Genomic DNA, 22,345 nt, shown 5'->3' on the forward strand with positions numbered 1-22,345 from the left:
TCTACCAGAGCTGCTGCCACTTCAGCTGCCTTCCTCAGGGGAGTTCCTACCAAAGACATTTTGGAAGCTGCAACTTGGAGTTCAGTGCATACTTTTTCCAAGCACTACAATCTACCTCTCTACTCTAAGTCTAGGGCAGGCTTTGCTTATGCAGTCTTGCAGGGCCTTATAGCCGCCCCTCTACTTTATGACCACCTCCCTTTCATTCTGCTTTGGGATTCTACCCTACAGTCATGACTGCAACAGTGAAACACGATGAACATAGTACAGTTGTGTACACTTACCATAAATGTAGATGTTCGAGTGTCTTCACTGTTGCAGTCTGCTCCTCCCTCCTGTCCCTCTTATTTTTTCTTTTGTGTGGTTCCTTTTTTCACCCTTCTTCTGAGGTGTATTTGCAAAGGGTATGGGACCTTACTCATTTTGGAACTCCTGACATCTGGGGCAAGAAAAACTGGAGAACATGGCGTCGGCTGTCAGCTTTGTACTCCTGGTGCTCTGATGTCAGGGAGCATGGCTGAACAGCCGACGCCGGACCCAGACTTTGGGATTCTGGCCGACCGAGGATGCCTGCCGGCAGGGGAGAACCCTACAGTCATGACTGCAACAGTGAAGACACTCGAACATCTACATTTATGGTAAGTGTACACAACTGTACTTTTCAGTCTTCCTATCTTTCAGGAAACTGCTGATTTGGCATAGTGGTATGTTAATCTGACTGTAGTGTACAGGGTCCTGGGTCTAAGGCTTGGGAGTGAAATTCATGGTGGTAATGCATTTTATTCTAGCAACTTTCCAAAATTATACAAGCAATGTTTAAAATGTGTCCCTGGTTTTTGGCCTTTTGCCCCCCCCCAAAAAAAAAAAAACTGAAATTGAAAATAAGTGTGAGAAGCTGTGTAATCTGCCTATGGCTTACACTACTGTCATTCTATATATACATATATATATAAATATACATATATATATATATATATATATATATATATATATATAGATATATATAGTGTGTGTGTGTGTGTGTGAGTACACTTTTATGATGGAAATGTTCTGAATTGGGCAGTTTTGTCATTATTGGTTCATGCATTTTGTTTCATTGCATACTGGAAAATGTTCAAACAATAAATTTAAAATGTGCTCTAAGTCTAACAAGTGTGCTGTATTATACAAGGAATATAATTTAGTAAAGTCAGGAAGGTGTATCAAAAACATATTGATGTTTCTTGTTTTGTGTGCAAGGGTCCTGTGATTTGAAAACAACCCAAAGGTAATCTTTATCCACCACTGGCCAGATGCATTTTCTTTGGATGTGGTGTGGGTTTCAATGCTGTTTCAATGAATGTGAGTTTCAAGGGCAGAGAAGTTTTAATGCCAAGTATGTTTTCATAGTGAGACGGTGTTGCTTTGTTTAGCAGATATCTATTAGTGGTTGTGCATTGTGGTATAAAATGTAAAAATAAAATCCAAATAATCATTGTAGAAGTAAAAGCAGTATGCACACATTAGTGTTTATGGTAAATGGGATAAAATAGCCAGGTAATGGGACATTGGAATGGCTGCAGGGGGACTCTGGTGCCATATTTTGGTTGTCTGTTCTTCAGTTTGCGTTTGAAAGTTGCTATCCCACAATTCCATTGGAGTGGGCAGGTTTACATAATTATGTATGCAAATTTTATGTTAATCAGAGTACAGATTTGTACCTATTTTTCATGGGCCTTGTCCAGATTTTTGATGTTTCCAGGTTGAGAGGTATGCACCCAAGAAAGATGTTGCTATCCCACAAGTATAAAATGAAGGCAAGATAGGACAACTTCACATAAAGAAGTTATGTACTCACCATAATGTTCCATGTGAGTTGTCCATCTTAAATTCATTCTTATGTCCCACCCACCTACCCCCATCCTTTTAGCTCCTGGAGGATCGCAAGGTTACTAATTGCTATCTGATATTCTGTGACCCTCTTCTTAACTTATAATCTAATGGAGAATTCTTACATAAGCATATTAGTATACCAGCAAACAAGATCTGGGGAATGCCCTAGAGCATCATGGGATAGGGAGTAAGCCACGAGCTGGTTGGAGACCTCGAGCTTTTGTAAATGGCTTAGTCAGAACTGAGGATCGATTCCAAACACACAAGTACAGAATGAAGGCGAGATGGACAACTCACATGGAACGTTATGGTGTGTACATAACTTTTTTTTTTGGGTGCAGCAGAAAGACTTTGACCCTTTTTCAGTACCAGCAGATAAAGTTCTTGAGTTTCTGGCCACAGTCTTTAATGAAGAAGCTAGTTCTTTAACTCTTAAAGTACAACTAGCTGCCATTTCTAATTTTCACATAGAAGTAAACAGTTCCATCTTAGCTTCCTCAAAACTTTGTAAGACCTTTATAAGGGGTACCCTTCTTTTGAGATCACCTTTTAAAGATCAAACTCCACCATGTAATTTAAATTTAGTATTAAAGCTTTGACTCATTCTCCTTTTGAACCATCAGCAAAATGTGAACTAAAGCTTTTAACCTGGAAAACTGTCTCTTTGGTAGCTATAACCTCTGAGCAAAGACTTTCTGAACTTCACGCCTTGTCTTTTAAGCCTCCATATATAATATTCCATGGATATTCTATTGTTCAGCATCTACTTCTCAGAAGTACAGGCCAACATGGGAGGAATTTGGCTGACAAAGTTTGCAGACGACTGCAAACTGGGCGCCATAGTGGAAAGTGCATTGGACACGGATATCCTTCAGAAGGGACTCACGGAAACAGATAGCTGGTGCCAGAGCCATGGCCTGAAGTTAAACGCCAAAAAATGTATAGTCATACCCTTCGGGAAAAACAAGGTAACCCCAAGCTACCATATAGATGGCAATCCACTAAGCACAGAAGAGGTTATCAGGGACCTGGGGACCCAGGTTGACAGTGGCCTTTCTTTTGACACTCACGTTGCTAAAGTGGTTAGAAAGACCTTCTACATTGCCCACCCGATCATGAAGGGATTCACATCCAGATCTAGTGAGGTCATTGTTCCCCTGTACTCTTCACTTATCAGACCAATGATCGAGTACAATGCCCCATTCGGGATGTATCTCACCCGACATCTGCAGCAATTGGAGAGACCCCAAAAGTTCCTCACCAAAAGGATAAAGGACTCCAAAATCTGTCATATGCTGCCAGATTGAAGAAACTCCAGCTCTATTCAGTCGCATACCGTCTGCTCAGAGGTGACATGTGCCTGACATACAAGGCCATGTCCAACCCAGAATTAATGGACATGCTCCACCTCAAAAAATCCAAATTCACCAAAACCACTAGAGCAAGCGACTTAAACCTTAGCACGGATATAAATAGGACGTGCTGGAGGGATAGATTTATCACTCAGAGACTCTCTATGCTGTGGAATAAAATCCCGGTCCATGTGAGGCAGAGCACCTCGCTGGCTCTGTTCAAGAGAAATCTTGACCTGTGGATGGGAGATTGTAGGTTTACCCCGGGAATCATCTCTGTGTCACTGCTGGACAGAGGCACAACAAACTAATGGGCACAGTATTTTTTCATATAAGGGGTGGCGTAAGCCACAAAAATTTGGGCTAGGCTTATAAATGCCTTAGGGCAGATAGCCTAGTATAAACCTATGAACCTATGATAGAGTAGCACTACAAACCATCCCTTCCTTTCTTTCTTCCTTTCTTTGCTGAAGTTCTTGCTCAGAGTCTGCCTGTAATACCACATTGTCTGTACACAGCATCTTTGTTGACCTGTCCCTTCTGACCAGTTTGCTAATGTAATCCATCACCAGTTTGAACAACAGTGAATTCAGAGCTGAACCCTTATGCACACCCACTGAAATCTGTCTGTGAATCCAAACACTGTTCGTACTTGAATCATTGGGTCTTTGGACATAGCCTGCATGAGTTCTGCCAATGTTTCTGGGACTTCAAACTGTTACAAGACTGCCCAAATCAGCTTTCTTGGAACATTTTCATATACTTTCTCCAAGTGTAAGAATGTCCAGTTGGACTTTTTTGTCATCTCCAACTTCTTCTCACCCATGTGCCTCAAGGCAAACATTGGGTCAGTTGTGCTGCATTCTGATCTTAATCCACACTCGTCTTTTCCCATCTTATTCTCTATTACTCTTCAAAATTGTTTATCAGTCACCCTGTCCAGAACATTCATGAAGTGTGACAGGAGTTTGATACATTTGCACTGCCCACAGTTGTGAATTTTCCCCTTTGTTCTTGTACACTGACACTGGTATGCTTATTGTCCAGTCATCTGGGATATTCCTTTATCTCCATACTTCTATGAGCACCATCAGGAGCCATTCCTCCCCATCCCACCCAGCATCTTTATCATATCTGCTGTGACCTCATCTGAGCCTACTGCTTTCCTTACCTTCATTTTCCTCAGTGCTGTTCGTACTTCTTATAAGGTGGGCTCCTTCTCTTCTTTTATTGTAGGCTGTTTTGGAGGCAGTACAGCTTCTGAGGGATTTTCTTCATTCAGAAGCTACTCGAAGCTCTGCTTCTATCTGCCTTTAATGTCCTGTAGACTGGTGAGCAGGTTGTTGCTGGCATCCCTTATGAACGGCATCTGACTATCTTCTTTATCTTTCTGTCTTTGCCTTGCAACCTGATAGAGTTTCTTTGTGCCATTTACTGAGTCATGTTCCAGAAGCTGGTAGAGTGCCTCTGGTGCCTTGTTCGTTGCTATTGCAACTCCTGTCTTAACCTGTTTTTTAACCAACCTGTATTTCTTCCTTGCCTGGTCCATCCTTTCTATCTCCCACTATTTTTATGTACTCCTTCTCTCTTTTAATGACTTCCTGAACTTCTGTATTCCACCACCAGCTTTCCTTGTGTGACTTATTTCCATACCTGGCTCAGCTGCATATCTGTCCCTTAGTCCTTACATATGCTGTTCTGAGACACTTCTATTCTTATTCATCTCCACCTATTTCCTCCTCTTCCCACATTGCTAGAGCCCTGAGTAATTCCTTGGACTTCTGTGCTTTCTCTCCAGTTAACTTGTCTTCAGCCTAGTCTCTGTTGACCTTAGAGCTTTCTCTGTCCACTGCTTGCAGCTGATTGTGGCAACCAGTGGTTTATATTGTCGGCCAACTGTTTCACTGGGGATGACTTTGCAATCACTGATTCTACCCCAGTGCCCTTTCCTTATTAGGAGGAAGTCTACCTGAGTTGCATGTTGGCCACTGTTGTATGTGATCTTGTGACTGTCTCTGTTGTTGAATCATGTGACTCAACCACTAACAGGGAATAAGTAACATGTCCTATGCAGACCACCTCAAGGCCCTCTTCCTATATTCAGTCTCCTACAGGCTGCTGAGAGGAGATCTCTGCCTGTCATACAAGGCATTATCAGACTGCACTCTGATGGACCTGCATATTATCTGCAAAACAAACAGCACCAGAATTCCCCATTCTAAAGGCTTAAACCTTGCCTGTGATATAAATAGGACCTGCGGTAGAGACAGGTATGTATCCCAGAGACTACACCTTCACTGGAACAGGCTGCCCATCCATGTGAAGCAGAGTTCCTCCCTAACCCAATTCAAGTGTAACTTGAACAATTGAATGGGGAACAGGAAATTCATTCCTGGTTTGGTACCTGTCTCTCTAATGGACACAGTCTATAAATGGTTCATCTCTCAGACTCCTGCTTGTAAATGTTTAATCTCCCAAGCCCCTGCTTACACTTATCAAGGGAACCAGAACTTGTCAGAAATTTGGATGCATGGCTAGGCTTAAAAATGGCCTTGTGATCATTAGCCTAGTAAACACCTATAAACCTATGAATCATCAAGCCATTTGCCAGACAGAAGTCCGGACTGGCCTGTCCTTCTTTATTCCTGTTGCCCCACCCATTGCCATGTGAACCCAGGCAGTCCTCTTATCCTGTTCTGTGTGTCCCAATATTTGCATTCAGGTCTCCCATTATCAACACCGATTCATGTTGCATTTATGTATTTTTGTATTTTAAGAAGTCTTTGGGATTCTGTGCATATGTGAATGGACTAGATGTAGTTCATTTTATTGAACCCAGATTTGACCATTAACTTTAGTGAACGGAATCCATTGTTGGTAGCAAACAAAATTGCAAGAAAGACCCAACCAAGCTAGAGTCTTCACTTTGTAAAATCTTAAACCTCCTCTAGTGAAAGTCCATATGCAAAAAACCCATTAAGGATATGGCTATACGGTTTCTGAATACCTATGACTTTTACTTTTTAAGTTTTTATAGGAACAATCAGGCCAAAAAAGACAAACCCCACTTGCTACAGACATGGATGATTTAGTATTTTTTTTACTTCATCAGTATAACACAAGTGGACTGTTTGGCTATACTTTCGAAACACAGAGGTTAAGATCAAGTGTGATGTTTATAAATTTTAGGGTGCCTGCAAAATTTACCAAATAATGTCCAAACCAAAGGGTACAAATGATACAGATATAAACCATTCATAAAAAGTGCAAGAAATACCCAGCTAAACCAGAGTCTTCACTGTGTAAAACCTTAAACCTCTCCTAGTGGAGGCCCATGGGATATATGCAAATGACACCTTAAGGACATACCTGCATTTCAGATACATGGTTTCTGAATGCCCATGTCCGTTTACTTGAAGTCTTTGTGGGTACATTCAGGCCAATAAAGCCAAGCTCCAGTAGAAGTAGACATGAGTGCTTTGGCTTTTTTTTTTAACCTTGATAATAGTTCTCTCAAAAGAAAGCTGCCATCACCAAAGAAAACATTGTTTTTGAGGAGGCAGAGGCGAGTCCTTTGTATCTCCATATTATGTGATTAATTCTAGGGGCACTACTTATCAAGAGAAGAGGGTTCGAGAACTCTGCATGTGTCTCAGTTTTCATATGTTATGGTTTAGTTTAACTGGCAGACATGAATACACTAAGACATATCAGATGCTGAAGATCGTAAATGCTGAACTCTCAAAAGTATCATCTATTTTTGGTGGTGCCTTTGCATCTAGTAACCGAGCTGTATATCCTCAGTTAGGAAGCATCTATAAAGTGCAGACTCTGAATTATTTTACAATGTTGGTTTTAAATCAGTTAATCATACAATGTTAAGTTGTCCATCTCGCCTTCATTCTTGCTGGATGGGTTTGGAGCCGATCCTCGGCTCTGACTCAGCCAATACTAAAGCTCGAGAGCTAATTCCACCGGCTCGAGGCTCCCCTATATCCCACAATGCTAGGCGGTAACTACTCAGATCTCGTTTGCCGCTATAGCTGACGAGGTGCTTTTCTACCGGCTCAGGCAGGTTAGTCAAAGATTTAATTCTAAAATCTTCTGTCTTAGACCCCTAGTACTCCTTTTTCACTAAAACCTTAGTTTTAAATACCCCTTTACTTAGTTTGACAACTTTTTTGCCCTTAATTCCTTCTTTTTTTACCACTTTAGTTTTAGGCCTTAGGCCCCTTCTAGTCCCCTTGTGCGACTGGTATTTATTTTTAATTAAGGCCTGTGTGTGTGTTTTCTTGGACTCTTTATTATGTCCAAGGAATCGAAGGTCTCAGGCTTCAAGAAGTGTGACTCGTGCTGTCAGAAAATGTCTCTGACAGACGGTCACACTTCTTGTGTGTATTGCCTGGGACCTTTGCACCTGCAGGACTCTTGTGCTGTTTGTCATGGTTTTAGCCCTAGAGTCCTGCAGGAACGCAAGAATAAATTAATCTTGCGGGGCTTATTAAAGCCTGAAGGCCCCCCGACTCAGTCTGTGTCGGGGAAGCCTTCTAAAACTTCCAAACAGTCGGCTCCAGTTTCTGAGTCAACTTCTTGAAAGGTTAAGTCTGCTTCGACATCGGCTCCAGCCGGAGCCGATGTTTCCAAGCCTCATACTGTTACCTTGGCTCCGGCTGGAGCCGAGGCTGATAAAACTCTGTTGGCTCCGATACTCTTATCGGACCCACAGTCTAGGAAGAGATCTAGATCCCCCTCTATCGGCTCCATGCATTCGGCGCCAGGATCCCCTCTTCTTTCTGAACGGAGCCATAAAACTCATTCCTCATGGTCTTCCAGGCTATCTGACCACGATTTGCAAAGGGTAGTGAGTAGACTTCTCAAGTCCGAGGCACTGGCCCAAATGCTGCATAGCCCGACTCAGCAGTCAGTGGCTATTTCTGTTCCCCAATACATTCCTCCTCTGACTCCTTTGAGTTCAGAGCCAGGGCTTGTCGGAGCCATGACTGTCGGTGCGTCGGATCCGATACCTTCCCTTTCGGCTCCATCGTCTGCTCCGATCTTCTCCTTGGAGGGATCTCGGCGCCGAGCTTCCCTCTTCTGCTCCGAGGGGGCAAGTGGCATCGGACCCTTGTCCGACCCCGCTCTCCCTCTCGGGGCTTCGGCGCTGGTGAGTTCGGCTCCGACATCGGCTTCGGAGCCATCCCTGTCGGTGCCGGGGGAGGTCCTTGTCTCTTCGGAGCGGGGGCCTCTGGCCTTGCCTGACAGGGGTGCCTTCGAGGTCATGCGGAGCATGCTAGAACCAGGGTCTGCCCCACAGTCGGCTCCTTCAGCCCCTCCATCTACAGTGCCTGTGGTGATTTCTACTCACCCCCTTGCCTTAGACCGCAGAGAGCCAACTCCTCAAGTTTCCCCATTGGGAATTTCCTCCTCTTCCGAGGCCTCTCCTGACCCAGTAGGAGATCCCCCTAAGAAGAGGCAGTGCAAGAGGAAGCACATTGACTCCCCTGAGTCTATCACCTCTGACACTGACTTAGAGGAATCTGAAGGTTCCCCTCGATCCCCCTCTGAGGATGTCTCCTTTGCTGACATCCTTGAGATCCTGAAACAGAGGGGGAACTGGCCAGCCCTTAACCCTTCGGAGGATGAGTCAGTGTATCTTGAGGCATTTGGCTCTCACCCTTCTACCTCCTGGGTGTCCCCTTCCTTTGACCCCCTTATGGAAGTGGTGGCAAGGAAGGCTTGGACGGCTCCTGATTCAGTGGAACCCACCCCGAGGAGACCATCTAAATTTATTACTGCCCCTAGAGATAAAGATTTTTTATCCAAAGGTGTCCCTGTTGATGCCATGGTTGTGGCTGCGGCCACTAAGAAGGAGTTAGCCGATCCTTCGGTTCCTGTCCATCCTCCTAATAAGGAATCTAGGACCATGGACAGGTACAGCAAGCGGATGTTCTCATCAGCAACCTTTTCAAAGCGGTTGCTGAACTACTTATGCCACTTCACTCGTCTCCAGAGAGATTTACTCAAGGATATGGGTGAACTGATAAAGGATCCTACAGCTGAGGGGTTCAAAGACACAATGAACTCCCAGTTGGCAACCCTGAATTCCATTGTTAACTCCTCCATGCGGCTGGTCTCATATACTGCGGATGGGGCGAGTAGAGCCGCAGGCACAGGTGTTGCCTTACGACGTCACGCCTGGATGCGGCTATGCAACTTTGTGGACCCTTTCAAGGCGTCCTTCACCAATTCTCCCTTTGATGGATCATCCTTGTTTGGTCCACAGGTGAAGGATACATTGACCAGGTGCGAGATAGAAGGTAAGACTCTCTCTGCCGTAGGAGTCCGTTTTTCTACCCCTTCTAGACCCTATCCCAAAGGTCAGAGGGGAGGAAAGATGTGGTTCCGCAAACAATCCCAGGGAGTCTCATCTGACCACAAGGTCGATTCCCCTCTAGAGGCAGAGGGGGGAATAATAATAGATGCTGCCCTAGAGGCAGAGGAGGTCCGCAAAACCAGGGTAGCAGAGAGATGTTCTCTGATAAACCCTTTCAGCATCCCTGAGGGGCTGCCCGGCTGTCCACCTTCGGAGGCAGTCGGGGGAAGGTTATCCCTGTACCCAAAAGCCTGGCTTTCCCTTACTCAAGACAAATGGGTACAGTCGATCATATCCGAGGGTTACAAAATTCCCTTTATTCACATCCCATCCCAACCCAAAAGATCCCTTCCAGACATTCCACCTGGTCTAAGGGAACAAGCAGCATTAGAAATTTCAAAGCTGCTATCAAAAAGAGCTATCCAATCAGTCCCAGCAGACCAGCAAGGATCCGGAATCTACTCCAAATTCTTTTTGGTACCAAAAAAAACAGGGGGCTGGAGACCCATACTGGATCTCAGCTACTTAAACAAGTATATCAGGCAAACAAAATTCCGGATGGTCACGCTACAGTCCATTCTACCCTTCTTGGGTCAGGACAATTGGATGTGCTCGATAGATCTTCAGGACGCATACCACCACATCAAGATGAACAGACGCTCCAGGAGATATCTCCGCTTCAGGCTGGGAGCCAGTCACTACCAGTTCAGGGCCCTGCCCTTTGGTCTCACTACAGCCCCCCGTGTGTTTACCAAATGCATGGCAGTGGTCGCGGCTCACTTGAGACATCAAGGATTCCAGGTGTTTCCATATTTAGACAACTGGCTCCTTACCGCCTCCACCAGACATGAGCTTCTTCTATCCAGGGAGTTCACCATCCAGTCTTGCCAAGCTCTAGGCATTTCGATAAATTTCGAAAAATCTGCCTTGTCTCCTTGTCGCCTTGTCAATCTATTACCTTTATAGGTGCCACCTTAAACACACTCAATCTTTCAGCCAGACTCACAGAGCAGAGAGTGTCAGATATTCAAAAACAAGTTTCCCTTCTCTTACAATGCAACAAAGTCAAAGCCAGACTAGTTTTGAAGGTGTTAGGGCTCATGGCAGCAGCTATTCCCCTTCTCCCCTTAGCTCGCTTTCACATGAGGATCCTCCAATGGATGCTGTTTACTCAATGGTCCTTTCAACAGCTCCCGATGTCCCATACCATTTTGATAACTCAATCATGCAAGAATCAACTGTCTTGGTGGATCACATCACCTCAACTTCTCCGAGGAAGACCCTTCACTCTGCCCCCCCCAGTCGCCACGTTGACAACAGATGCCTCCGTGATCAGGTGGGGGGGCATTATCAGGGCAGGACAGTCCAAGGCACGTGGCAACCTTTCGAGTGCCACTTGCACATAAACGTCTTAGAGATGAGAGCAGTGCTTTTAGCGTTGCAAGCCCTTCACGACTCTCTTCCCACTGGGACTATTGCAATTCAAATGGACAACATGTCCGTAGTGTGGTACATCAACAAACAAGGCGGAACCAGATCATACCCTTTATGTCGAGAGGCACTCAGACTTTGGCAATGGGCAATCTCTTCTCAGCGTTTTCTGATAGCAACACACATTCCCGGGAAATCCAACGTTATTGCAGACAAATTGAGCAGGGCAATTCTCACGCCCCACCAGTGGTCTCTAAAGAAATCAGTTTTAGAAGAAGTATTCCTAAGATGGGGCCAGCCTTGCTGTGATCTTTTTGCTACTCCCCAAAACAGCAAGTGTCACGACTTCTTCACTCTCTTCCCGTTACCAGGCCATCCCACCAGAGACGTTCTAGTCCACGATTGGCCCCAGGGACTTCTGTATGCCTTTCCCCCCTTTCCACTGATATCTCAACTAATTCAGAAAGCCATCGCCTTGAGAGTGACAATGATCCTCATTGCCCCTTATTGGCCTCGACAGATATGGTTTCCATTTCTTCATCGTTACCTTTTGGAGCAGCCTTGGCATCTGGACCCAGTACAAGATCTGATAACCCACCAATCGGGTCAGCTGTACCAATCTCTGCTTTCTCTAAACCTCACAGCGTGGTTTCTCCGATTCCAACCTTAGCCAGGCTTCCCTCAATATCTCGCTCGGTTTGAGATATCTTGATAGCCTCTCATAAATCTTCTACCCGTAAGATTTATAGTAGCAAATGGAAACGCTTCTCCTTTTGGGCAATATCAAAAAACATAGATCCCTTTACTGCACCTATCCAGTCTATTCTAGATTTTCTAGCAGAACTCTTTCATTTAGGATCATCTGCATCTACCATTAGAGTTCAATTGGCTGCCATATCTAATTTTCATGTTGGTGTCTCGGAGTCTAGCATCATGGCTCACAAACTCTGTAAAGCCTTTTTAAGGGGCGTATTTCTTCTCAAACCTCCAATCAAAGATCCCCCACCTCAATGGGATTTGAACTTGGTTCTGGCATCCTTAATCCTTCCCCCCTTCGAACCGGCAGCTTCATGTTCTCTGAAGTTGCTTTCTTGGAAGACACTTTTTCTGGTAGCTATAACTTCAGCGAGAAGGGTATCTGAACTCCATGCTCTGTGCAGTCGTCCTCCTTACTTAGTGTTTCACAAAGATAGGGTATCCCTCCGTACTAATCCATCCTTTTTGCCCAAAGTTTCCTCTCAAGTAAACCTAAACCAAATTATTGATCTCCCCGTCTTTTTCCCTAACTATTCAAACAGGTCAGAACAAAAGCTACATTTTTTGGATGTTCATCGCCAACTTAGATATTACTTAGACAGGACTAAACAATTCAGAAAATCTAATCAATTGTTTCTGTCATATGCGGAAGGGAAATTGGGCCTTCCTGTTACTAAAGTATCCCTCTCTAGATGGCTCACCTCTACAATTACCTTCATCTATGAGATAAGACATCAAAAACTACCCTCAAGACCTAGAGCTCATTCAACTAGGGCATTAGCTACATCTGTAGCTTTTCAGGATAGGCTGCCAATAGATTCCATTTGTGCAGCAGCCACCTGGGCTTCTCCTCATACATTCATTTCACATTACAAATTGGACATGGTTTCCAGAAGCCGTGCCAATTTTGGTTCCACTGTTCTCAAGAGTCTGTTCCGATAGGCCACCCGGGATAAGGTGCTAGGGACGCGGTCCCATCCAGCAAGAATGAAGGCAAGATTGACAACTTAACATTAAGAAGTTATGTACCTACCATAACGTTCCATGTTAGTTGTCTTCTTCTCGCCTTCTTTCTTGCGTCCCACCCTCCTTCCCCCAAGCCTGGACAGACCGACAGGAATTCAGTTTGTGTTCTTCCTCTGGAAGTCGTCATTCCCACACGTTCTTCCACCTCTTTTCTCCTTTCTTAGGTCTGCGATACCTTTCACGCAGGTTGTTTTGAGGTGGGTTTCCCTACTCCATTCTATGGAGACTAGGGTTGCTTGGTATAGCTATCAAATGAGATCTGAGTAGTTACCGCCTAGCATTGTGGGATATAGGGGAGCCTCGAGCCGGTGGAATTAGCTCTCGAGCTTTAGTATTGGCCGAGTCAGAGCCGAGGATCGGCTCTGAACCCATCCAGCAAGAAAGAAGGCGAGAAGAAGACAACTAACATGGAACGTTATGGTAGGTACATAACTTCTTATTATGGGACATATCCAAGAATTCCACCTACATTAGACAGAGACTAAACAGGCATTAGGCCATAAAAACATGCAGTGTGATGGTGTGTTTTATTGTGCCCATCGCCTGGCATTTTTGGGTTACTTTATCTGATGGAAGTCATTGGCTAACCTTATAACTGACAGGATGCAAAACATCTGTTTCATGTAGTTTCACCTTTTCTCATTTGTTTGTAATAATATACTATGTGTATACGCTTTTTTATGTTTTGGATTATGTATATCACAAAAAAGATATAAAAATTATAATTTCCATGTACAACTTGCTGAAGTCGGGGTACACTAAACATCATCATTAAGAACTTTTGTCTATTTCTCCCCCAAACAGGCTTTTGAGGACATTAATATTGAACAAAGGAGAACTATTAAGACCATGTTGGAGTATGCTGATAAAGTCTTTACCTACATTTTTATCCTTGAGATGTTGTTGAAGTGGGTGGCATATGGTTTTGTGAAGTACTTCACCAATGCCTGGTGCTGGCTAGACTTCCTGATTGTTGATGTAAGTATTTTTACATTAGTTTGAAACTTTTGTTATTCACATTTTAGTTTCAATATGATTATTTTAAAAACTGCAAAATAACAATTTTGAAGTTACAATTAAACTTTTTTGTAATTATAGATTTGGAGTATATCCTACATCTTTATAGATTTTGTGAAGCAGTATTTTTGTAATTTTGAACATTTCAATTTTGCAAAATTTAATGCAGTACAGTTAAGACATTGCAACAATAAAATACTGAATAGTGAAATGTATATACTGTTCATCTTAGAAACTGTGTAATGCTTAAGAGGTACATGCAAGACTGCATCCTAAGGTACTGCCAATACCATAACTGTTTAGGAATGATTATATAAATAAAAATGTCTATTCAAATAAAAAAAAGAAACAACAAAACTCTCTGGATCTAATTTGAACCGCAATCTGACAGGCCTCCAAGGAACTGCACTGCTTAATAGAAATACCTGAAATATCAAAAGAGCAAAAACCATACCTGTAAGCTTTTCTTGCAAGGGACAGGCCCCCACCCCTGTACCCATCATGGGGAGAGCAAGCCCCCTAACTTATATAATTTCCCAGAACAAAGGTATCATTGTCAGTGCACACTTAGAAACTGCACCGTCAGTAATTTCTTAAGGCAAACAGTCATCTTTGTTCTGTTCCTCTGCATTTTCTGATTCAGGCACTTTATGGTCGGGGAATCTAATCTCAACCACTTGTAAATATACTAAAATTATTAGGTATAGGAGCCACTCCGTGGCATAGAGAGATAAAGTTATGACCACGTCACAAGTTCAGATAGTGGTTCAGGCACCTGTAGGACTGGCAGGAGAAGATGGGAGTGGGGAGTTACTGTCTACTCACCCATGAATACAAAAAGGATGATTAGCACAAAAAAATACAAAAATGAAGTAGAATGCCAAAACTGCTAGAGCCACGGATGTCAGCAACAGTACTTTATTGTTAAAATCCACATCCTAGAGAGATGGGGTGGCTGTGGCCTGCTAGATGGGTGGCACCTAATAGGAAAGCTAGATGTCTAGCCCCATGGAGTTTAGGTCTGTTGAGATAGCTGTCATGAGTGCATTTGCACCGTGAGATGAGGAAAACCCTCAGAAGGCAGTGATAGTAAAGCTCAGAAGAGCTGCTGTAGCGGCAGGGGGAGAGTTGCTGTACCAAGGAAGATGTTCGGCCATCCTGTATGACCAGCAAGGCTGGCCTTCTCCCTGCCACCCAACTCTTGCCATATTTGGTTGAGCTTAGGGGGATTCTCAAGCAGGAAAGAATAGCCAGAGGGGTGCTACCTGCCTGGAATTCCTGTTTCCCATGACTGTGGAATGAAGGGCCAGTGGGGTACAGGTAGAGAAGCCATTAGGCTGAGACCTGCAGGGGTGAAAATGAAAAATGATTACATGCAGAATTGTTATCAATTGAATATTTCACTAGCAGAAGTTATATTTAGCAGATATATTTTGGTTCTTGCATTGTCTTTGATATGACATACAATGCCATATGTATAGTATATATGTAGTATGTATTATATATGTAGTATAATTATGTATTTTAGAGTGCAGATTGCATGTGGTTCTTTTAACTATCCTTATTGAACTATTTTAATGTTTGTATTTATTGTTGATTATTCTGTTCCAAAAACATTTGAAGTACTAAAGAAAAGGCTTGTATTTTTAAGAATTTTTTCTCACATTTCATGTATGTCATAATTGCTTTTTTATGTGACATAATTACTTTAATTAAGTTGGTAAAATTGCAATCAACTGTAAAGGACAAATTACACACAGAATCATTGCAAGTGGCAGGTACAGTGTTGCTATGTACTGCGTGTTTTGCTGTTGTACCTCTGCTCCCTTTAAGGTTTTTGAAAGTCATTAAGTTTTATACTAATTTAAAATTTAAAACAAAGGGGTGTTCTTAAGGATGACATTTTTTACTAAATTCACATTGAATTTAATAGGCTGTGAAATTTTAACATTATGCACTGTACTTTGTTCAAAATGTAAGAATTGTTAGGTCTCGCATGTAATGATTTAGCACTTTAAGCACTTATCTTTGTGAATGTTTGTGTGTGTATGTGCAGTGGTGTAACTACGAGAGGCGAAGTGAGGCAATTGCCTCAGGGCGCCAAGTGGCAGGGGGCACTTTGGGCAGGGGCCAAAGATATATATATATATGCACGTAAAACACAGTTTCAGATTTTGTTACAGTACCTGTCACAAGAAAATAAGCTCTGAAAATTTCGGTCCACGGTTGTTCTTTTCACAATTTTGCTTTGAAACAAAATCCATTTTAATGAATGAACACTGGGGGGTCTGATAAAGTGATCAGCCCACTTAATGCCAACCAATCAATACACGCAGTACATGCCAGCCTCTGTTCCCTACAGCCAATGAAGTAGTCAGGATCTGCTTCAAGGGGTGGGCTAAAATAAAAGAGTTTAGTGTCATTGATCAGATCAGCCAGGTCTGACACAGTAACAAAGTGAGAAGAGCTATACACTACAGAAACCAAGGCTCACATTTTTTCATGCACTTTAGTTTACTTATCACAAAACGCCAGCGAACAAGCAGCCAAATAGTAAAGCAGCAGGCTTGGCGTCAAGTTATTATTTTGTTTAACTAAACAGCGACAACAACACAAAGTATAGCAGACTAGATAGACCAATATTTAGCATTACATATCGGTGGACGATGTGCGACCACACAGCACCTGATACAGGCTATAATTTAAACCAGATCTTTTCATGCACTCGTAGGTTTGATGTTAGGAAGCACCACTGTAAATCTGGATAGAAGGCATCATAGGGCTTTTTCTAAATATCTGGAGGTGAAATGTGTGTGCACAGCTTTCTTTGGATGCTAATCTGCCTAAAAGTATTAAGGCCTAATTTTATATTATATCAAAACAAGTGATACATCACTTGCATAAGCGGTTTTGATGGGTGCCAGACAGTTTTAACCAGTCAGCCTAACCAATGTAACTGGTGTGGAGACGTATAAGATGAGCTTTTCTCTCTCTCTCTCTCACACACACACACACACCGTCTACACACACACACACACGCACACACACACACACACACACACACACACACACACACACACACACACACACACACACACACACACACACACACACACACACACACACACACACACACACACACACACCGTCTGCTATACTAGTAATTCTTGGTTGGAAAAACAGCCATATAATCAACTGGGTCATTCGTCCATCATTCCACGAGCACATACTAAAACCATTCATGTACCAAATGTTGCTTCATCACGCAACATGTCTTGCTTTACATTGTCTTCTTAGTTAAGAGGAGGTCCGGACTGCTTCGGCTGCAGGCAGACCCAATGAGGAGAGAAGTGAGCTGGCAGACCCAATGAGAGATTGAGGACTGAGAGAGGTGAGCTGCTCTCGCGGGACATATTGTGTGGGCTGGATTGCTCCATTTCGCGGTCGCTGGGTTGCTGCTTGAGCTGGCTGGATTGCTCCGTTTTGCGGGTGGGTTTGGTCGCTGGCTGGATTGGCTTCATTCAGGAGGTAGATGGTCGCTGGATTGCTGCTTGGGCTGGCTGGATTGCTCCATGCTCCGTTTTGCAGATGGGTTTGGTTACTGGCTGGATTGGCTTCATTCAGGAGGTAGGTGGTCGCTGGCTGGATTGGCTTCATTCAGGAGGTAGGTGGTCGCTGGCTGGATTGCTTCGTTCGTCTGTTGAAACATACAGCAGGTAAGTGAAGGGGTGTGTGTGTGTGTGTGTGTGTGTGTGTGTGTGTGTGTGTGTGTGTGTGTGTGTGTGACGGCTTACTTAGCTCTATTACTAAGACTGAGAACAGCAACTATTCAGGTGAAATACTTCATACAAGCTTGGGGTGATGAATTTTTATTGGATTGCCAGCCGTTTAATTTACAGTGTTTCCAAATCATATAAAACATCAAGGAACACAGCATGCAAATACACAGATGAAGTGACCAAATGTGGGAGACTAAAGAAATATTGGGTGGAGCGGCCTTTCTAATACTAACCCAGGTTACTTACATCCAGGTATAGTTCACTGGCTGATGGATGCACAAGTGCTACAACTGAGTCCTTCACTACATGCCTATATGTGATTTATTTGGCTTTGGTCATCTCGATGGCTTGGGTTCCCGGGGGGGGGGGTGTTGGGGCGCCTAGGAAGAGTTTGCCTCAGGGCGCTTCTAACATAGTTATGCCACTGTGTTTGTGTGTGTGTGTGTGTGTGTGTGTGTGTGTGTGTGTGTGTGTGTGTGTGTGTGTGTGTGTGTGTGTGTGTGTGTGTGTGTGTGTGCACGAGCGCGCATGCTGGCACGCGTGCATGTGTATGTTCGCGAGCATGTGGGCCGGTGTTTATTGGTTGCACTGTTGACCTGTATTCTGTAGTACATGCACATTTAGAAATTGAACATTTTAAGAAATACTTACAAAGGAATGCAGACTGGTGCAAAATGATTTTATTTGCTGCATTAAAGTGCCTCTAGGTAGAGTGGGACATGCTATTACGTTATAAGATGCACAAGAAACATAAAAGTCAGACAGCTGTTTTTCTGTTTTTCTTGGTCATGGTGCAGTAGCTTCATTTTACATTGACAATATTTTCAAAGATATCAGTTCACTCTGTAAGGGATACCGACTATTAGAATCCTGTTGTAGCATTTTTCAAAGCCAAACTCATCACATCAGATTGGATAAATGTTGGGTAGGCTGACTGGGAGCCATGCTGAGGCAGAAGTTATTAAGAGCCACTGCCACCTTACCATTTTAGTAGTAAAGCTTACATCAGATCAGAACATAAGTAGGTGGCAGAGTCATGCACAGGGTATATGAGATTTCGACTCCACAGAAGATAAATCATTTTTTGCTTTGTATATCTTGACTACTGATTAGCTATGATGTGAGATGATCAGTTTTTCTTTGGTTTGGTTTAGAGAATATAGCCTGGGGGTACTATCTCAGTAAATTGTACAATTTCTGAAAATCCTTCATACGCATTCAGTTGTCGAGCAGTTTTTTTATTTAAGGTAGCTGTTTTTATTTATTTCATTTATTTGACATTTGTTAACTGGGTTGGTCCGAATGAGCCGGGGACCCAATTTCAGTGGAGACCCGAAAAGAAAAGTTCCAAACAATATACAGTCATGCAAAAAAATATAGACAAGTACAAAGTGGTCAAAATGTACAATCACATAACAGAGATATAAGAAGTAGTTCACTGCACAATGATCAATAATTGAGTATAATATCCATTCAAAGGTATACAATGTACAACAGGTAAACAATGTATACAAAGGAATGCAATGTATAATAGGTAAACAATGTATACAAAGGTATACAATGTATAACAGGTAAACAATGTATACAAAGGTATACAATGTACAACAGGTAAACAATGTATACAAAGGTATACAATGTATAACAGGTAAACAATGTATACAAAGGTATACAATGTATAACAGGTAAACAATGTATACAGAGGTATACAATGTATAACAGGTAAACAATGTATACAGAGGTATACAATGTACAACAGGTAAACAATGTATACAGAGGTATACAATGTACAACAGGTAAACAATGTATACAGAGGTATACAATGTACAACAGGTAAACAATGTATACAGAGGTATACAATGTACAACAGGTAAACAATGTATACAGAGGTATACAATGTACAACAGGTAAACAATGTATACAAAGGTATACAATGTATAACAGGTAAACAATGTATGCAAAGGTATACAATGTATAACAGGTAAACAATGTATACAAAGGTATACAATGTATAACAGGTAAACAATGTATGCAAAGGTATACAATGTATAACAGGTAAACAATGCATGCAAAGGTATACAATGTATAACAGGTAAACAATGTATACAAAGGTATACAATGTATAACAGGTAAACAATGTATACAAAGGTATACAATGTATAACAGGTAAACAATGTATACAAAGGTATACAATGTATAACAGGTAAACAATGTATACAAAGGTATACAATGTATAACAGGTAAACAATGCATACAAAGGTATACAATGTATAATAGGTAAACAATGCATACAAAGGTATACAATGTATAACAGGTAAACAATGCATACAAAGGTATACAATGTATAATAGGTAAACAATGTATACAAAGGTATACAATGTATAACAGGTAAACAATGTATACAAAGGTATACAATGTACAACAGGTAAACAATGTATACAAAGGTATACAATGTATAACAGGTAAACAATGTATACAAAGGTATACAATGTATAACAGGTAAACAATGTATACAAAGGTATACAATGTATAACAGGTAAACAATGTATACAAAGGTATACAATGTATAATAGGTAAAACAATGTCTACAAAGGTATACAATGTATAATAGGTAAAACATTGTATACAAAGGTGTACAATGTATAACAGGTAAACAATGTATACAGAGGTATACAATGTATAGTAGGTAAACAATGTCTACAAAGGTATACAATGTATAACAAGTAAACAATGCATACAAAGGTATACAATGTATAACAGGTAAACAATGTATACAAAGGTATACAATGTATAATAGGTAAAACAGTGTATACAAAGGTATACAATGTATAACAGGTAAACAATGTATACAAAGGTATACAATGTACAACAGGTAAACAATGTATACAAAGGTATACAATGTATAACAGGTAAATAATGTATATAAAGGTATACAATGTACAACAGGTAAACAATGTATACAAAGGTATACAATGTATAACAGGTAAACAATGTATACAAAGGTATACAATGTATAACAGGTAAACAATGTATACAAAGGTATACAATGTATAACAGGTAAACAATGTATACAAAGGTATACAATGTATAATAGGTAAAACAATGTATACAAAGGTATACAATGTATAATAGGTAAAACATTGTATACAAAGGTATACAATGTATAACAGGTAAACAATGTATACAGAGGTGTACAATGTATAGTAGGTAAACAATGTCTACAAAGGTATACAATGTATAACAGGTAAACAATGTATACAAAGGTATACAATGTATAATAGGTAAACAATGTATACAAAGGTATACAATGTATAACAGGTAAACAATGTATACAAAGGTATACAATGTATAACAGGTAAACAATGTATACAAAGGTATACAATGTATAATAGGGAAACAATGTATACAAAGGTATACAATGTATAATAGGTAAACAATGTATACAAATATATACAATGTACAACAGGTAAACAATGTATACAAATGTATACAATGTATAATAGGTAAACAATGTATACAAAGGTATACAATGTATAATAGGTAAACAATGTATACAAAGGCATACAATGTATAACAGGTAAACAATGTATACAAAGGTATACAATGTATAACAGGTAAACAATGTATACAAAGGTATACAATGTACAGCAGGTAAACAATGTATACAAAGGTATACAATGTATAATAAGTAAACAATGTATACAAAGGTATACAATGTATAATAGGTAAACAATGTATACAAAGGTATACAATGTATAACAGGTAAACAATGTATACAAAGGTATACAGTGTACAACAGGCAAACAATGTATACAAAGGTATACAATGTATAATAGGTAAACAATGTATACAAAGGTATGCAATGTATAATAGGTAAACAATGTATACAAAGGTATACAATGTACAACAGGTAAACAATGTATACAAAGGTATACAATGTACAACAGGTAAACAATGTATACAAAGGTATACAATGTATAATAGGTAAACAATGTATACAAAGGTATACAATGTATAATAGGTAAACAATGTATACAAAGGTATACAATGTATAATAGGTAAACAATGCATACAAAGGTATACAATGTATAACAGGTAAACAATGTATACAAAGGTATACAATGTACAACAGGTAAACAATGTATACAAAGGTATACAATGTACACCAGGTAAACAATGTATACAAAGGTATACAATGTACAACAGGTAAACAATGTATACAAAGGTATACAATGTACAACAGGTAAACAATGTATACAAAGGTACACAATGTACAACAGGTAAACAATGTATACAAAGGTATACAATGTATAACAGGTAAAACAATGTAAACAAAGGTATACAATGTATAATAGGTAAACAATGTATACAAAGGTATACAATGTATAACAGGTAAACAATGTATACAAAGGTATACAATATATAACAGGTAAACAATGTATACAAAGGTGTACAATGTATAACAGGTAAACAATGTATACAAATGTATACAATGTATAATAGGTAAACAATGTATACAAAAGTATACAATGTATAATATGTAAACAATGTATACAAAGGTATACAATGTACAACAGGTAAACAATGTATACAAAGGTATACAATGTATAACAGGTAAACAATGTATACAAAGGTATAAAATGTATAACAGGTAAAACAATGTATACAAAGGTATACAATGTATAATAGGTAAACAATGCATACAAAGGTATACAATGTATAACAGGTAAACAATGTATACA

The 22,345-nt window shown here is 41.0% G+C and overlaps 1 protein-coding gene across 5 annotated transcripts in view; it reads left to right on the plus strand.

The window, feature by feature from the left end:
• Nucleotides 1–22,345, plus strand: part of LOC122804756 (sodium channel protein type 2 subunit alpha-like) — a 2,239,151-nt gene that overhangs the window by 1,786,246 nt on the left and 430,560 nt on the right. For all 5 annotated transcript variants that reach the window (XM_044074821.1, XM_044074820.1, XM_044074819.1 and 2 more), the window contains exon 21: nucleotides 13,615–13,788. In XM_044074821.1, the coding sequence (XP_043930756.1) occupies nucleotides 13,615–13,788 (174 nt within the window). The remainder of the gene's footprint in view (nucleotides 1–13,614; nucleotides 13,789–22,345) is intronic.

Source organism: Protopterus annectens, chromosome 6.part0, assembly GCF_019279795.1.
Source record: "Protopterus annectens isolate FY-2018-M chromosome 6.part0, PAN1.0, whole genome shotgun sequence".
Taxonomy (NCBI): Eukaryota; Metazoa; Chordata; order Ceratodontiformes; family Protopteridae; genus Protopterus; species Protopterus annectens.